The sequence below is a fragment of the Triplophysa dalaica genome, chromosome 15 (genome assembly GCF_015846415.1).
Source record: "Triplophysa dalaica isolate WHDGS20190420 chromosome 15, ASM1584641v1, whole genome shotgun sequence".
Taxonomy (NCBI): domain Eukaryota; kingdom Metazoa; phylum Chordata; class Actinopteri; order Cypriniformes; family Nemacheilidae; genus Triplophysa; species Triplophysa dalaica.
The window spans coordinates 3,825,152-3,843,204 of record NC_079556.1 but is presented as its reverse complement, the minus strand read 5'-3'; the positions used below and the strand labels follow the sequence as shown (position 1 = coordinate 3,843,204).

At 37.4% G+C, this 18,053-nt stretch overlaps 1 protein-coding gene across 21 annotated transcripts in view; it reads left to right on the top strand.

Moving 5' to 3' along the window:
• Window positions 1-17,001, top strand: part of nrxn3a (neurexin 3a) — a 224,413-nt gene extending 207,412 nt beyond the window's left edge. For 12 of the 21 annotated variants that reach the window (XM_056768556.1, XM_056768551.1, XM_056768546.1 and 9 more), the window contains 2 exons: window positions 5,156-5,240; window positions 15,076-17,001. In XM_056768556.1, coding sequence (XP_056624534.1) covers window positions 5,156-5,240; window positions 15,076-15,377 — 387 coding nt within the window. In that variant the 3' untranslated portion in view covers window positions 15,378-17,001. Of the gene's footprint in view, window positions 1-5,155; window positions 5,241-12,156; window positions 12,725-14,451; window positions 14,592-15,075 lie in introns of those variants that run through there. The other 9 variants (XM_056768558.1, XM_056768555.1, XM_056768554.1 and 6 more) reach the window with 3 other exon arrangements.
• The last annotated feature ends 1,052 nt before the right edge of the window (window positions 17,002-18,053 follow it).

Genomic DNA, 18,053 nt, shown 5'->3' with positions numbered 1-18,053 from the left:
GTCAGCCGCACCAAATTCGTGTAGCTTTTTATCAAGCACTGAAACTATTAAGCCTTTAAACCTCAGAAATGTTTATACTAACAGAATCTGATTAAAATTAAGTCAGTGATTTTATGCGGGACTATCAGTGATTTAAGTTGATGACAAATCTCACCGATGCAATGAATTTAGCGTCTCAGCTCTTTTCATCTTTAAGAAATTGTGTTTCTCCCCAGAGCTCGGTTGTGTTGTGGTGGAAAAGGAGCATTATTTCACAACGTGATACATTTTATTTTGGTAGCTGCATTATGAGAAAACTATGCCAAACGCTATCATGGTTTAAAAATATTCTTTTACAATTGATGAACATTTTAAAGTTGTATTCTGAGAAAATAAAATGTAGTTAGCCTCAAAAAACTGGATTTGGAATTCGAGCCCACAGACAATGATGGCAGACTAGAAATCCTGCTGAGATACTGCCACTGAGATGCATCTGTCGGTTAACTTTTTCCAGCAAATTAAAGCCATTTTTCATGAACCCACCTCTTATTGCCAACACACATGTCAATATCTTGATTCATTTGTATTTACGCGGTTTGACACGACTGACCCCAAGTTAACTTTTCGTCTGTGTTTATTTTATGTTAATATTCAATTATATTAATATTGTATTGTTATTAATTGAATTAAATTTAATAAAAACTACTTGAGAGTTATAGATTATTTGCGGAGGTAAATTTGGGCCACATCACATTTATGTTGTTACCACGGAAACTGTCTACAACCAATTTAGCCATCAATTTAAATCCATTATAATCACATAATGTGCACTTTAAACAAAACTATATACTGACTTTGTCTACTTCGATGCGTCATGCACTGAAACCAACAGGTCAAGAGGACTTCACGAGTTAGTTAAGAATAATTCTTATCTGTTTGTTTTACAGACCCTTTTTGATATCAGCAAGTTTTGAGCAGACCGTCTCCAAAAGACTAGATCTTTCTTTTTCATAGCCTTCCTTAGGGTTTCCAGAATAACCAAATTCGCTCTAATTGAGATCCTGGCCTCTGTTTCACTGTCATTCTTGTTCCCTCCTGCTTTCTCTACCCAGTAGGATACTTGCACGGCTGGCCCGGCCTGTCAGTTATCTCCGAGCAGAGCCATGGTAAATATCCTGCATTGATTAAGCAGATTTGCATAGTCAGAGCAGGCCTTTAGGCAAAGAGCTGAATGCTAACCAACATCCACAATGTCACAGGCCCAAAATACCATCTCGCCCTGCAGCTGCAAAGATATTCTGCACTGAGAAGGTAAAGAAGGAAATCTGTGTGCTGGCCGCTTTGTGGAAAGTGTCCTGGAAGTTGTCAACCCAAGTCTTGCCATATTTGCTATGAGTCATGACTTCGAACTTCAGTGACAAGAAAAACTGTCTCTGAAAACAAGTCCTTTTTTTAAAAGAATGATTTTTTTTACCAGAGGCTGTTTCGGACATTCTCATGTCTCCCATTGATTTTAATACAAGCTGGACATCTTCACATTGTAACATCTCTTTCTACACTCAAGTTGATTCCACGTGATTTTGGTTTCAAACCACTTACTGGGTGAACAGCCATTTCACATTTTTGAACAGAATCTGAACAATACGGGATTTTTGCCTCACAGACTATCTAGCTTTTGATCCAGCCTGGATAGTAAATGAGCTTCTCTCAGTATGAACGCAGAGCTTGTGGCACCCAGCTGCACTGCACCTAGATAGGAAAAATATATATAACATTTCGATGTTATATTAAATTTGATGTTTTAATATTCAAGGTTAGATTATTTTGCAGTATACATTAATGTTTCTGTTTTCATTCCTCTTAAGCAATTTTATGAGAAACATCGGCGACTAAGTTTATATTTCAATGAAACTCAATTGAGAAATTCTCCTGAGATTCGAAAGAGCAAACTTTGAGCAATAAAACTTTCCTCTATGTACATTTATATGTCACAGAGGTTGTATTTTGCAAATGAAAACATATTTCACTAGATTTGTTGGCTTGTTTTATTGTATTATTTCATTGTTATTATTTTTTTATTTGATTTATTATTTCATTTATCGTATTACTTATGGTCACATTTAAAATTGCGTTTCAAAGCCTGCAAGGTAAAAAAAAATGCATTATAGACATAAAAACCTCTTCTAAATAAATGAGTTTACAGATTTTACATGATTTTGAAGCTGTTTCTTTATGGGTCTTATTCGCTGCCAATCCACTGTGACTCACAGACTATTATTCAAACACAAGGAAAAAAATGCAAGGCTGTCCATAATGACCTTTATCACGTCAAGGTAGAATAATCAGGTTTCATTCTCTCTTTGCCTCAGCAGGCCGGCAGACAGCTCCCTAAAACTCAATACACGGCAGAGCTGCTCATTTCCACTCGGCCAGATGGATAGCACGTCCACAGGGCCCTGTCACATACAGCAATGTAGTCCCCAACCTGTACAGCTCTGTAGTCATATTTTTCAATATAAAGTGCCAGAAAGAAATAGACTTTAGTCAGAGTCTGTTTATTTAACTTGACGTGAACGATAGGGAGGCGGTGAAGGATGGAGTTACGGTCAATTTAGTGTGTCGTGCTTGTGTGTACACAGGTGTTGATGAAACATTGAAAATGTCTTTTCACAAAATTTGCGTGGACTCGTGAAAATTAAATGTGAGAGAAAAGTACAATACTGTTCCTGCCTTTTTATGTCACTGTCAACCAAATCCAACGTCATGGAACTCACAATCATAGATAATAATTTGTGGAATGTATTGTAGAAAAAAATTGTTAAGCTATGAACTTCCAAGCCACTGGAAAGGTCTATCAAGCCGCATTGAATGATGTTTAAAAAAAATCAATAAGCATTTGTTATCTCGCCAAGTACATTGTTTTTTAAATATGCAATTTTCTATAAGACTGAAAATAAATTGGATGGATTTTGGTGGATTTGCTTATCTGTTGGACATCATGATGTATTATAGGCTTCGTGAAGAGTGAAAAAATAAACTAATCTTCCAGAAATAAAACATTAAGTTCCCGTCACTGTCAGGCCGAGGGGGATTAAGCTCTTCTGCAAAGATGACTGCTGAAAGCTTATATACCACGGAAACACATTTTAACACGCTTACTGCTGTATATGGATAAGGCTATTTACTCATTTCCAACAAAAGCGTCAATAAAGGAGTACAAATACGATGCGGTAGCTCTCCGGTGCCTTGTTGGTCCGGACCGGTGCTGAGCTTGTGTAATTGTTAAAAAGGTGTGGAGGATGACTTTCGAGAGATTCATATTCTGTGCTAACAGATACCTGAAGGTGTAAATGTACATTTGCTGTATCAGTCAGCAGAAAGCTTGAGATGTGCGTGCATGCAAAGACAGTACATATTTAAGCCCTTTGTGTCAGTCTCATTTAATACTAAACATCTACCGAGTGGCTTATAACATTTAAATGCTGCATTTTGCCATCACTCAAAAGGGAAAGCCTGAGATAATTTCACATTTTCTCCGCAATCAGTCAATTACGCTTCTCATTGCTGTCCGCATCTGTGCTATCCGTCTCCCCTTTTAGCCGTAAAGATGAGTTGTTTGCCACACTAAATATAAATCCAATGAATAATTTTATATACGCAAACCGATATTCCACACCGCTTCCGTGCGGAGCGCCAGGCCTGCCTGGTCTAATGTGCATTCAAATGCATTTCTGCACACAATATTTTTATATCCTCATTCTCAAAAAGAATAAACTATTTACCGGCTTAGTCCAACAAGAATATAGTGGAAAAATATTTTATAATGCTGTCAAACCTAATCATATTTACAGCCTGTGCTTTTACCTACGCTTTCCATTGCTCCCTCCATTATTTAAAGATGTCATAAACTCGGTCAATGACGGTACGAATTTTGCTCCACATTCTAATCTGCTTCTAATAAAGACATGCCAAGTCCAAGATGTGAAAAACGGGCTCACTGCAGCGTTTGGCATGAGTAAGGGAGAGCAGTGTGGATAAATCAGAGTCGTAGACATCGGAGACACACAGATAATCTCGGACTGCCGCTGTGTGTTCGGTCCTCTCCTCTCAACAGCCGTGATATACAGTGATGGGAAATCCATGCAGACTTGCAGGAGATGGAGGTGACTCGCATTAAGCCGTTTTTCCAAATACAAGTTGGTTTTTTCACCGTTTGGAATTGAGATGAGCGCAGCAAACTCAATATCTATCACAAGTGAATTCATATTTTTTGACAATAAAATAATGAAGTATTGCATATGAGCAGCTCCATGTGGAATATGCGCCCGCGGACCATTTGGTCAAGATGTAAATGAGAAGTGACAGCAGAGCAGAACAGAGATCAGAAATGTAATTAATTGTGATGTTTTTGCATCAAGATCTGATGTTTAATGTGTGCACCCTCTAGTGTACAAACATCACAGCCGTGTTAAAGTGATATAAATGATGCAGTCATACTAGCCAGAATTTGTCTGTATATCTTTTGCAGTCACGTGTGCGGATTTACATGTTACTACATTTCCTGGCACACCTGGACTGTCCTTGTGATTTCTAAAAAGAACGCTTTCAACGCTTTGGCTGTTGTGTATCGCTATCAATCCCACAATCCACCTTGAGAGCGTTATGCTCGGTTATACCACACGAAGCCATACTGAAGATGGAAAAGTCTAAATAACAGTTTTTGTCTACAAGCGGCATACAGAATGTCCTGAAGTTTAATTTGAAATACATTATTGGCGTTTGCAAATAGAGACCGTTATTGAAGTAGATTTGTCGCATGAGCAATACATTTATGAAGAAAATAATGTAAGACTACAACTCTCCAATGCAAAGAATGTTGTTGCACAAGTCTCTTCACACAGTCATCTTAAAAGTAAACCTTTTATTAAAAATTATATTACCTTTGTTTGATAAGAGAAATAGTTTCGTAGTCAAAAGTGCTTCATGATTTTATTATTACATTTTTATGTATACATTTCAACAAAAGTATGTATGTGGTGAAATAAAATGCTCTTTGTGTGACTTATGAGATACGCCATTGTACAAAGTTGAGAAACATTAACATTGTCAAAAGTGACTGTATCTGCATTAAGTATATTTTGTTGTTTGTCTCTGGTCTTGTTTGTGTGTCCCGCAGACCACAGATGAAATGGTCTCATCGGCGGAATGTTCCAGTGACGATGAGGACTTTGCTGAGTGCGAAGGACACGCAGGTGGGCTAGGTCAGTTGAATTTTGCTTGCCTTTCTGTGGTGACGTTTCATTTGCAACTGAGGATCAGATCCTCAAAGCATCGCCTCCCCCCATGGATAGAAAAAGTGTAACCTCCCAATCCAACCATGTACACCAATACCGAGACATATTCCGATACCTTTAGAAATAGGTAATCTAAATAGGTATGCATTTCTAATTCTTAGTCCATTTAGTAGCACAGAATCCAAACGAACCATCCCCACTCCCAAACTTTTACTAAGAGCTACACTTGGCCATGGGGTTTTCCGAAGTGGTTAACATGGTCACACTGAATACTAATTTTGTTCCCAGTGCCTATAGTGAGAGCATATGCACAAAATTAGTACAGCAAAGTGACATGTTCTCTGCATTGATGCTTCAAAATGTATCATACTGAAGTTTTGTCATGTGATAGTGGACGGCGTTTTCGTATATGATACATTTTGAGATTTCTCTTGAACTTTGCTTTCAGCCAAGTAGATTGATATCTCTCAGATGAATTGCTTCTGGAGCAGTCCTTTCTATTCCTTTACGTTTCCTCATTTCAAGAGGCTTGATCTAAGTTAACTTTTCTTTTAAAAGAGAACAGATATCATCGAATTTCTGTGTAGAAATTTCTTTTTTTGTGTCGTTATGCTTACTTTTTAACAATATCATTTTGCCTCAGTGTGAGCAAGTCGTTCTGCTAATTTTCCTTCCAACCCAAATATGAAAAATATAATACAGTAATTAGACAAAGAGAGAGAGATACCCGTAGCGAGAAAGAAGAGAGAGCGAGATTTGGGAGAAACTGGGTTTTGGCTTTTTTACCATAATGATAGCTTTGAGAAAGTGGTCGGTCATGTCTCTGTGAAAAATGAAAATGTATGATTGCGATTAAAGTCATACTTTTAAAACTACGATTTCGAGTCCATGTAATTGTTTAATATTTTTTTAGTAAAGGCCCAACATTTTCTTTTAAATACACTTTAACGTCTTCGAATTTTATTTCTGTAATATATTTTACAACCAGAAAGTTATAATTATATAGATTTTACGATTCCAACTATGGTTCTAATTTTACCAAATCCACCGGGTCAAAAGAGTTCATAGTTTTGTCAGATTCTGCATTTTCTCCGGTCTGAAAAATGGCCCGGTACATAACAAAAATATCAAATCATACTCTCAGCCCGAAGCCATTTCATGCCCTGTTAGTTTTATCTATCGGCCTATAAGGTGGACACAGAAACGTACAACATGTTTATAGTGTCCCATCCGGTGAAATTGTATACGGTTATGTTTTCTCACAGACATGACAGCCTAGATCTGCTTTTAAACCCGCTCTGACCCTCCGCAATTCTCTCAAATGTCAATCCCAATTTCTTCCCAATGACAGTCATCAGGTTAGTGGTTTGAGAGTAATATCCATCTTTCTTAAATCTTTATGTACTCATAAAGAAAGCTATTGACAGGGTCCCAATCATCCAGTCACGTTTACACAGAAATTCATGCCATTCTAACCTCTACATCAGGTGATGTGAAGCCGCATGAAACATAATCGCTGCAGGGGTCCGTCCTCATGTCTGGATAGTATTCTGTCGAGCATGTGTGGAGTACTTGTCCTCTTAGTTTCATGAGCTTGTTTGTTATCTTTCAATAAAGTCCTCTATTTTTTCCCGGAAACATTCTTGTCATCTCACCTCATCTTGTTGCGCATGATATTTTGGTGTTGAAGTTGTGTTTTTCCTTTATTTTTCGAAAGCATCTGTGGCATCAGGCTTGACCTGTCTTTGACCTGTTTTTACTAACAACGCAAATAACAGGCAACTAAAATCTTTTCTTGCCATCAAAAGTTTTTGATAGCAATCTTAAGAAAGTTGTGTTAAAAGAATGATCCTCTTTAACAAAGCCGTTCTGCATACGAAGTCGTTTTTGAATGCAGATGGCACAGAAAGAGTTTTATTGCCACAAACTGTTCGCTTCTCAATGTCATGCTTTCATAAGCAGTCATTTGTGGCATGTAATTCGGTAACTGCCAGTCATAACCATTTTCTCCAATACTGTTTCATTAATCTGTGCATGGCATCATTATTCTGTGCATATCTTTACCATCGGACTAACCTGTAGTGCTGTATGTTTAGGCATCATGGCTAAAGCTTATGGTTGCAAAGATTTCCGCTGCATCTCCTGTGGTAGTGTTTCTGTCTATCAATCTGTCTGCGTGTTGATGTGTCGTCATGTGATTCTGTTCTCTGTTCGCAAAATCGTTGGGTTTTCCATTTTTATCAGGAATTCCATAGGAGGGCTTACGTTGTTTTATGATACGCTTCCAAAGTCCAATTCTGTTTTAACTTTCTCCAAACATTCTTTGCTTACAAATCTAATTTTCTAAAAGTTCACGTCTGCATACAAAACCGCCTAAAGAATGATTCTATCAGGTTAAGTGGTACATTTTTAGAAAGTGGTAAACAAACTCCCCAATTTTTATTCGTTGCTAAATGGCCCTCGTTTCAGAGCCTTTAAAATGATCACGTATTAAGCATTTCTCTTTGAACGAGAGGAAAGGTGAAGTGAATTTGGAATTGAGGGCAAGAAGCCTCCAGTGACTTCATTATCTGGGTGACTGATGCATCTCCTACTCTTCTAGTTTACGGTAGAGTTTGTACAATGTATTTACTCAAAAGTTGTTTCGCAAATCCAGCGTGTAGTGCAATATTTATCAGATCTAAAGGTTAAACAGCCGTATGATATGTTCAGGCGTATCTCCGTTTCAAATTGAGACGTTTGATTCAATTATTCTAATTAATATAACTCTATTTTTTCTTTCCGGTCCCATGATACTTTGCTTTCATTCAAACCATAAGCTCTGCACAAAATAGCTACAAATTTTAGAATGACGTAAAATTGAATATATTTTATTTTAATTTAGTGTAAAACAATCTATTTCGAGATTTGCCAGATGTTTTTCAATATCATTTACAGGTGTTTTACTATCTTCTTGTGTGTGAAAAAGTAGATACAGTGATATAAACTATAATTTCTTTACAATTTTGTATCCATTGATGTGCCTATTTAAATAAGCCATTGACATCCCTTACTAAATCTAAACATTAAAGGAGTAAAAGAGTTAAAGGAATAATTCACCTTTAAAATAAAAAATCTGCCTTTAATAACCCTGTTGCCTTCTGTGATTTTCCTTCTTCTGCAAAACACAAATAAAGATATTTTGAAAAATGCTGGTAACCAAAAATCGTCCGTCCCTATTGACTTCTGTTATATGGACAGAAAACCAATGCAAGTCAATGGGGACCAACAGTTTTCTGTTACCAACATTTTTTCAAATTTCTTCTTTTGTGTTCTGCTGAAGAAGGAAAATCATAAAGGTTTGAAATGACAAGAGGGTGTGTAAATTATGACAGAATTATCATTTTAAGAAAGATAAGATCTTCCAATGAAATGGACTGGATGTTGTGCTTTAGCAATGCCCCGATACTAATGTACTGACTGTAACTGATGCATCAGTCTTCCCCATATGAACAGCAGATGGCATTATATGCTACACTCCAAATTTCAGACTCTCATGATACCAAGACACGGGGCCAGTTACATAAACATAGCCGCTGAGTAGCAAATAGTTAAGACTAATAAATCTTATTTTTTAGATTTGAATAAGCCCAATCCTCCTTGTTATGTGAGTGACTTAAAAAAGTTGTGACCAGTCTTGAAGAAAAAAAAATTCTGACTAACTTGCAAGACTAAGCAGTTTATGCAACCGGCCCATGGTTTCTCAAGTCTAGCTTGTGCCACGATGATTCAACAGAGGTGATAATCTTTAGACTCGAAGCAATTAGATTCTGTCAGAATGCATGAAATTGGGGAAAAAGAATGTAGAACAAAGGGAAGAATGGTCTAGATTATAGAGCGAGTTTTGCTCTGCCTTATTCTGTCCCAACGGGGGGGATGCTTTTATCACGGGCCAGCAGGTGGATGATTAGCATTTGAGCTACTGTTCAATTACCTATCCATAGTGGGACCAGAGATAAGAACACCAACAAGACATCTCACATTGAGAGACAACTCTTGTATGTTAACAGTTTGAATACCCTTCTTTGTTTCAATGTTTGCTTTATAATGAGGCATCCTACTTCATAGATTACTTGTATGCTCACAAAGTAGCTTCCTAAGGGTCTTACTTTAAGGAAAAATTCACCCAAAAATGAAAATTCTGTCTTTAACTCACCCTCGAGTTTTAAATCTTTGTTCTGATGAACACAGAGAAAGATATTTGGAAGAATGCTTGTAACCAAACAGCCCTTGGCCCCCATTGACTACCATCGTAGGAAAAATGTATTAATAAATGCAATGGCTCTGTTGAACACAAAATAAAATATTTGGAAGAATGTAAGAAAGCAAACAGTTCTGGGGCACTTTTACCTCCTATGACTTATTTGTCCTACTATGGTAGTCAATGGTTAAATTCTTTTAAATATCTTTTTATTTCAATGTAATCAGATTTAGAATAACTTGAGGGTGAGTAAAAGATGACAGAATTTTTATGTTTGGTTGAATTGTCCATTTAACCCAGATGTTCACAGTTTGTTAGATTGTTCATTTCTACCCTTGCAAACATCACCCCAATGGCTCAATAATGAAAGTTATTGCTTTCATACCAACTGTAGACCCGAAGTTCCCATGAACCCCTGTGCTTCCTTAGAAATGGTTTCACACCAACCAAACCAGGAAAAGCACAGTAGACATGGTTCTCACTGAAGCTTGAGTGTGAAAAAACGAGTGCACTTTTGTACGTTTAAACATCGTGCAGAAATGTGCTAATATTTAGATATTAATAAATGCTTATCAAGCAAATACTTAAGCACGGCGCAATGTTTTTATTTGCATAGAAGTTAGACTTCAATATCATTAAAATAATCTTTTATGCCGAGATATGTTAGAATAAGTAGGTTTCATTTAGTCAGTCTGGTGGTGCACAAAGAAAAAACTATCAAAACTCAAGTAAACAAGGCTTGATGGTCACGTAGCCGTACAATTTCATTTAGAACAAACTGTGCTGTTCACACTGATGATTGAACATTGACTCTTGTTTAATCAGTCCCCTGCCCGTATGGGAACGTCAAGATTTCCCAGCATGCAGTATTCTAGTATATAATGTTGGATAACATAACAAGAAACCCACATATTGCAGAATGGTTTGGTTTGATCCTGAATCTTTGGGGAGTTCCGGCACTGTGTATTTTGACACTTTGTGTTTTAATGAAAAGTCTGGTTCATATAGTGACAGAAAGGGAGAACTCTATATAAACCTGCGGTGATGTTTTTCTAGAAAAACAATTCTGTCATCATTACTCACCCTCTTGTCATTTCAAACCTTTATGACTTTCATTCTTTGGCAGAACATACAGAAGATATTTTGAAAAATGTTGTTGACCAAACAGCGATGGCAGCCATTCGCTTATATTGGTTTTGTGTTCATAAAATGGAAGTCAATGGGCGCCACCGCTGTTTGGTTATCAACATTCTTCAAAATATCTTCTTTTGTGCTCTGCAGAAGAAAGAAAGTCAAACAGGTTCGAAATGACAAGAGTCATTGATGACAAATGATGACACAATTTTCATTATTAGGTGAACTATCCCTTTAAATCATATTAATTGTATTGCATTTTTGTCTTCAAATCTAGACCAATGATCGAAGCATATTGCGATTAGGCATATTTTTATTATTGCTATTAAAAGTACAATTATTAGATGAAAGATTATTTAAATGCCTCATAAATCATGATCGTTACTCTAAAATATCCAAAAAGTTTGTTTTTATTCTCAGCCCTCTTGTGGAATTCCTCAGTCAATTCTCTGCTGCTTTTGAACCAAAGTCTGTAGGTACAGTACCAGACACGATCACAGACGCTTCGTTTTTATTATAAAACTGTTCAGACCTAATGACTTTAGATTACTGGTTGAAAAACATATTTTACAGTAGTGTGTGGCGAAAGCGCACAAACAAGCCTCTGTGACCTACAGGCGCTGGTGAAAAGGCTTTTCTGACCTCAGTTAACTTTTGATGTGTGATTTGACCCCCAGCTTGCTGTATTGTTCGTCTACTTTCCCTAAATGCAACTTACTTTACGCATGCGTCAACATCTTGCAGTAAAAAAGAAAATTAACCCATTTTCAGCCAATTTTCCTCTCTCTTGACATACATCCAGACTGCACGCCTGTTACATGTTTAAGACTAACAATGACAGATATATTTGTCTCTGGGTCACATGAGAGAGGAAGCAGTTGTCTGTTAAACTGTCCCTCTCGATTGTGTCTGTTTTATAGTTTGTGCATCTGGTTGTAGTGTGTGAAAATTAGAATTGCTTTGTTCTTTCGTCTCTGGGAATTTTGTCTTTTTACTTTATACAATTTCATTTTTTTGTTGTTTACCATTTTTGGACTAGCTGAATTTTTTGGGTTCAAAATTAGTGGTGGAATTTTGCCTAGATGTGAATATCAAATCACGATTATCATTAATTTGATAACATGTTTTGATTTATTTTGGTCTTCTTTTTAAGATTTGGAACAAATTCAGTGAGAAATCCATGTGCTTCAACTGACAAATTCTAAATCAATTGACCAAACGTGCTGTAAAAATCAAACCGAAACCAATTTCACGTGCTGGAGCGATCCAAAGCGAATCTGGGAGCACATGAGCGTCAGTGAAAAGGTTCCAGATCTTGATGTAATTCTTGTTTTTTCAAATTCTGCCAGTGATCTTGATAAACAATTGACAATTAAAGAATGTTTAAAAACTGCATGGCGAAGAAGTTGCAGTTTAGGGTTTGTCAGATTGTCAGTGTTAGAGTTTTGTTCTTTTTCGTAGATGGGCATGTATATGCTCATTGTTTGTATCCCCATCCCTTCCTTACAGCCAAAAACGTTAATGCTGCCCGACCGCTTCGTACTGCCTATACATGGACATGGCAACTGACTTACACAATCACCCCCATCATTATCATCTCCTATGTAGTATGTTCATAGGTCCGATACCCCTGTCACAACCCCCCCTCCCTCCCCCCTCTAGCTATGGTCAAATATGTACAGTCATCCATTCACTCAAACCTGAAGATTAAAACCAATCTAAGCAAAAAGTTTAATTACTAGAATGTAGATATTTATTTAACGGAAAACATGCTATATAAATCAATGGCTCAACTATGTACAGTTTTTGTAAGAAAACTGGATTATTTATCAAAGTAACGAGAAAACAGAATAATGGTGAAGTTTATTTTTCATGTTACGTGGTGTGGATGTATGTGTTGTTGCCTCCCTGTATTCTCTCATGTGGGAACAAAAGTATAACTATATATATATATCTAAGCAGAAACACGATAACCAGTCGTTTTGTTTTGACAAAAAACCTGTCCAAGAACATTCTTACACAACTTTCTTTTGTACGTTTTTTCTTCATGCCAAAATCATGCGAGCAATTTGTTGATGTAAGTTGACAAAAACTTGGTATGCTTTTATGTCTTCAATGTTGATAGTCTAATTATAAATTGCTTGTTGAATGTGTATATTAATAGATCAGAAGCTCTGATGTTGGTTTGCTAAAATATAATGTCCATTTTTATATTGCCTGTTTGTTATTGAGTATTGTACCGTTTGCTATGGTAACTTACAGTATGGCATTGGCTTTATTTTTTGTTATGATTGGAGTATGCGCTTTAATTTTTAAAGTAACTTTAATTTACAATTATCGTTGTAAAGTACTGTTTGTGATTTATAGCTAATGGCGGTTTTATCTTGCAGTTGCAATGGCAGTCTGAATATCTAGCCAGTAGAATGTAGAAAACATTTTATTAGTGTATTTGTAAATCATTGCACGCCAAATTTATATTTTTATTCAATTTGTTTTAAAAGTGTTCACTCCTAACACTAAAGCTGTAGAGCTAAGCCAATAGATATTTGTTTTTTACTTTTTTGGCATCTCATTGGCTTCAAGGCCTGATATTATTAAAACACTTTTACTTTGACAATGTACTTGCATAACTTTAAGAAATGACTGATAAATTCTTAATTCATGAATGCATTATGAATCTTACACTTAAATGGCAATGTATTGTGTAGCTTACAAAGTATGTTTTACTGAATGTCCTATTACTTTAAGATGTGTTTTAGTCCCAGCCCTATAAAAAACTAACCATATCGATTTGGCAATAGCGTAAGAGATCATTCAGCTGTCATTGCACACTGGAGAACAGTAGCTGCCATTAGAAAGGCTTTCTGAAGCCATTCAAAAGGCAAGAGTTTGTGTGCTGCTGGGGAGCCAGATCTTTCATTCTAAATATAATGTATATATTATAATAAAATACATGTATGTATGCATATATTCACGCACAATCTCACTCACAGAGAGCACAGGATGTTTTCTCAGGTAAACAAACACCGAGATGCAATTTCCCTTCTTCAGTCACATATAATATTAGGTGAGACGTCACCTCAAATTGTATGTAAATGAAGGAACTTTTTGTGGATTGTTTCTCTTAGACATTTATTTTTAAAACGGATCAAATTGCACATGTACAGTAAGCCGTTACATTTTTCACACACACGATGTCTGTTTCCGAAACCTCAACACAACGTCTGCTCGTTCAGTCAATGACTCAATATTTCGATTTTTTTGAAGGTACCTCCTTCATATACCAAGGCATGTCAAATGACGTAAAACAAATTTGAATAAGCTGCAGAAGATAACTATGCACATTTTTTATGACTAATGAAATTGCAAAATTGCAGGGGCATGATGCCAGGCATCATGCTTTATAGGAAATCATTGGCACTTTTAAGCTAACATTGGATTTGTGTGTGCCTTTTTGTTTTTCGACTGTACCTCCCCATAACGGCTGCCATATTTCGGACACTGACATTTGTTAGTTATGCAAATTCTCATTCAAATGATTACGTAAAACATTGAGCAGACCATAAAGACCCTGGCTCACCCAAGCACGAAGCCCTCTCGAGTCCTTTTGATGCAAATTTATTTTGCTTTGCGTTCTCGGCTATTGAATATGTTTTGGCTTTTGTCTTTTGGTTTCCCTTGGTTTCCTTTGATAAAGTCTTTTCTGCCTCGTATCCTCGTTTCCAGTCTTGCCTTATAAACGTGTTGTGGCTTGGTCTCACTGACGTTCCCTAACATGCCCTCCGTGTCTTTGTTCAATTGTAGGAGGTGAATTAGTTATCCCAGTTCTTGTAAAGGACCCCTTAGAGCTCCCTTCCGTAGCCCCTCGTACACCCTCCATACCCTTTCCCCCAACCCTCCGTCCCCACCTCACCATTATTGAGACCACCAAAGAGTCCCTGTCCATGGCCACTGAGGCGGGGGTACCTTGCTTGTCGGACCGAGGCAGCGATGATTGTGATGATGATGATGATGATGATGGCTTGGTGATATCTGGGTTTGGCTCTGGGGAAGCATACGACTCTAACCTGCCCCCTACCGATGACGAAGATTTTTACACCACCTTCTCCTTGGTAACAGATAAGACCTTGTCTTCGTCGGCCTTTGAAGGTGGCTACAAAGCTCACGCGCCTAAGTGGGGATCCAAGGACTTTAGACCTAACAAAGTCTCCGATTCTGGTAGGACATCCACTACCACGTCTTTTTCCCCCAAGCTGAGCCGCTCTACTTCCACGCCACCCAAACCGCCTGCGGGCAAAATGAATCACAGGGAGCTAAAGCCCCAGCCCGACATAGTCTTGCTTCCATTGCCCACTTCCTATGAGGTAGACAACACAAAGCAGAAGAGCCCATTAATAACATCCCCCATGTTCCGTAATGTACCCACAGCAATCCCGACGGAGCCGGGCATCAGGCGGGTTCCGGGGGCCTCCGAGGTGGTCCGTGAATCTAGCAGCACCACCGGAATGGTCGTCGGGATAGTGGCTGCTGCCGCTTTATGCATCCTAATTCTCCTGTACGCCATGTATAAGTACAGAAACAGGGACGAGGGATCCTACCAAGTAGACGAGACAAGGAATTACATAACCAACTCGGCACAGAGCAATGGAGCAGTCATGAAGGACAAGCAGCAGAGTTTAAAAGGCGGCAACAAGAAGCAGAAAAACAAGGACAAGGAGTACTACGTGTGAGCGCGAGCGTGTCCCGAGCAGAGAGAGACCAACAGACACGTACACAGAGAACATTGAACTATTGCTAGCTGCGCCGAGAGGAGGCCACAGACGCCTGGCGCTGTGCTGAGACTGCGGTAAACTCTCACACGAACTGTACCATAAAGCACACTTACTACCAAGAAGATAAATAGCGACATTAGTGACCTTACTCTTCTATCCGGTCGGAGACGTTATCCGTGTAGAATATTCCACAGCGACATCATAATCCTAAGTGACTTTTAGAGGTACGTGATCCTTGGAGTAAATATCGTTTCTTTGGTTTCTCTTTCTTTTTATTTGGTCATTTTGTACAAAGAAGAGAACGCTATATCGGCCGTATTGAGCATGTAAGAGACAGACAAGTGGGGCCAAAAAAATGTTTGTCACGAGCGAAAAAGGACTCCTGCCAACAAAAAACACATATATAAATATAAATATATATATATATGAGAGAGAGATTTGTATTGTTTATACATAACATGTGGTGTCTTATGATTCTTGCTCTCTGCAAAAAGAAAAAAGAAACTGTCATATCTGCTAAAGTGACAGGTCGCTAAGACTCTGCCAGCACAGCACTGTTATGATTTACAATCAAAAATGATCGTTCGAATTGTACAACCAACTGTAATAATGTGTGAGTTGCCAGAAAGAAGTTACCAAGTCTCAGTAAAGCGACTGATTGTAGTGCATGCCATCCCTTGCTTTCATGTTCAACGAAAGATGCTTGAACACGTCCACCGGGTTAATCCCTTCATAAAATAGACCTCTCTCGTCCCTTACGGCGCCAACGAGGGACAACATTTCCTGAATTTCCTACTTTCAGTTGCAGCAAGTCGATGATTGGGACTTTTTCAATCGTATGTATGTTGGTCCATATGCTCTCGTCTCTTTTTTATAACGCTGTCTGGTGCAGACTGGCGCAGTGCTCTAATACTGTTAAAGGATGTCTATACGAAAATAAATTTAATGTGAAAAGTGTGAAGAATTCTACTATCTGTTGTCACAGTCGACTGTGTCAAACGACAAATTTGTTTACATATTTTATTACATGATAGCGGTTGTACTTTGTAGGTAGATGATGTACATACAAACCTAAGTTGTATTTTTTTGAGTAATTCTACTGTACAGAGAGATCATTTGATTTATCGGTGTACTTCATTAAGAAAATTAGACGCTGTCTGTTCATGTGAACGAGCGGAAAATATACAGACGTTTTGTAAGGAAAAGCAGAGAATATTGTTAGATTAGAGGTCTAATCTTTCTCGCAGATGTTTCTAAGTCGCATGGATATTTGACTACTTGAAGCTGTCAATCAAATACAAGACACACTTCTTAATTGTATCGGTTGTTTTATTTATAGAAGAATCAAAGAAATATGTAATAAAGACAGACGAACATGGATACGCACATGCAGCTCACGTAATTTACGCTGTGTGAGTCTCTTACCTTGATGTCTTAATTCAAGTGGCCTGGACTGGAGTAAACCTGTTGCATCAATGCACTTTTTACATTTCAGTTCCGTATCATGTATGTATAATTTTTTGTTGCCATTTTTATATATTTGTTTATCAGTGTACCCATACATATAATGTGGAGATGTGGCCATGTTTCTTTTTTATTGTTTTCTATTCAACTTCATGTGCAATTTTTATTTTCATTTATAACATCATAGTCGTGTAGCTTCGCTTAAAAAAAAAAAACATTGATGAAGGTCTATAATAAAACATTCCATGATGTAGGTTGATATTTCAGTTGTCTTAATGTGCACTTATATCTAGACGCTTTTTCAGGATATGTAGGTGATTTATTTATATTCTTCTGAATTGCATAAATAATTTAATTTTATGTCATGATCATGTTTATGTGTTTCAGAGACATGGGACTTTATTTTGTCTTGCTTTATGTGGATTAAAGGACTTATTTTCTGTTTAAGAATAAGACAGGATGCAGTCTGCACTTGCAGCAAGTACTTTTATTCAATAGCTCACTGTTGAAGACAGTGCTGGTAAATCAAGATCTAACAGTTTTGCCAATTGAAAGAAAAAATAAAGTTTCCGTAGGCCTACCTAAACTGTTAAAGAAACCGTAGTTATTACACATATAGCACAAAACAACTAGCAAAATATTTTTTGTTACCAAGGGAACGCAAATGCAGAATTTTAAGAGCTTGTTAGATTTTAATTGCTTCATTAATTACAGTGATTAAATTATGATGTACGCTACAGAAAATAATTACTTTTATGTGGTATTGCTGCAAACCCAGAGGAGAAAATCTAGTTTCTCTTTAATATCTCAAAGGTTCTCGGTTATGTCTCATGTCTCAAATGTTTTTGTGTGTTTTATAATAAAATACCCATTGAAAATGACAGACATATACGATACAGTTATATCAGAGCTGTAAAGCAATGTGACAAACACAGATCAGATAATATGGTCTTGGAAGATTTTGATGACAGATAATATGGTCTTTGAAGATTTTGATGACAGATAATATTGTCTTGGAAGATCTTGATGACAATGATTAAATGTTTGGTGGGTTAGTAAATCTGAGCACAGTTTGAGATGTTATGTTTCTTCTGATTCTCACAAGGAGACGGGTATTACTTCCCTTCTCTCAGGAGAAACAATGCAGGAGTCGGGCTCGATTGATTCTCC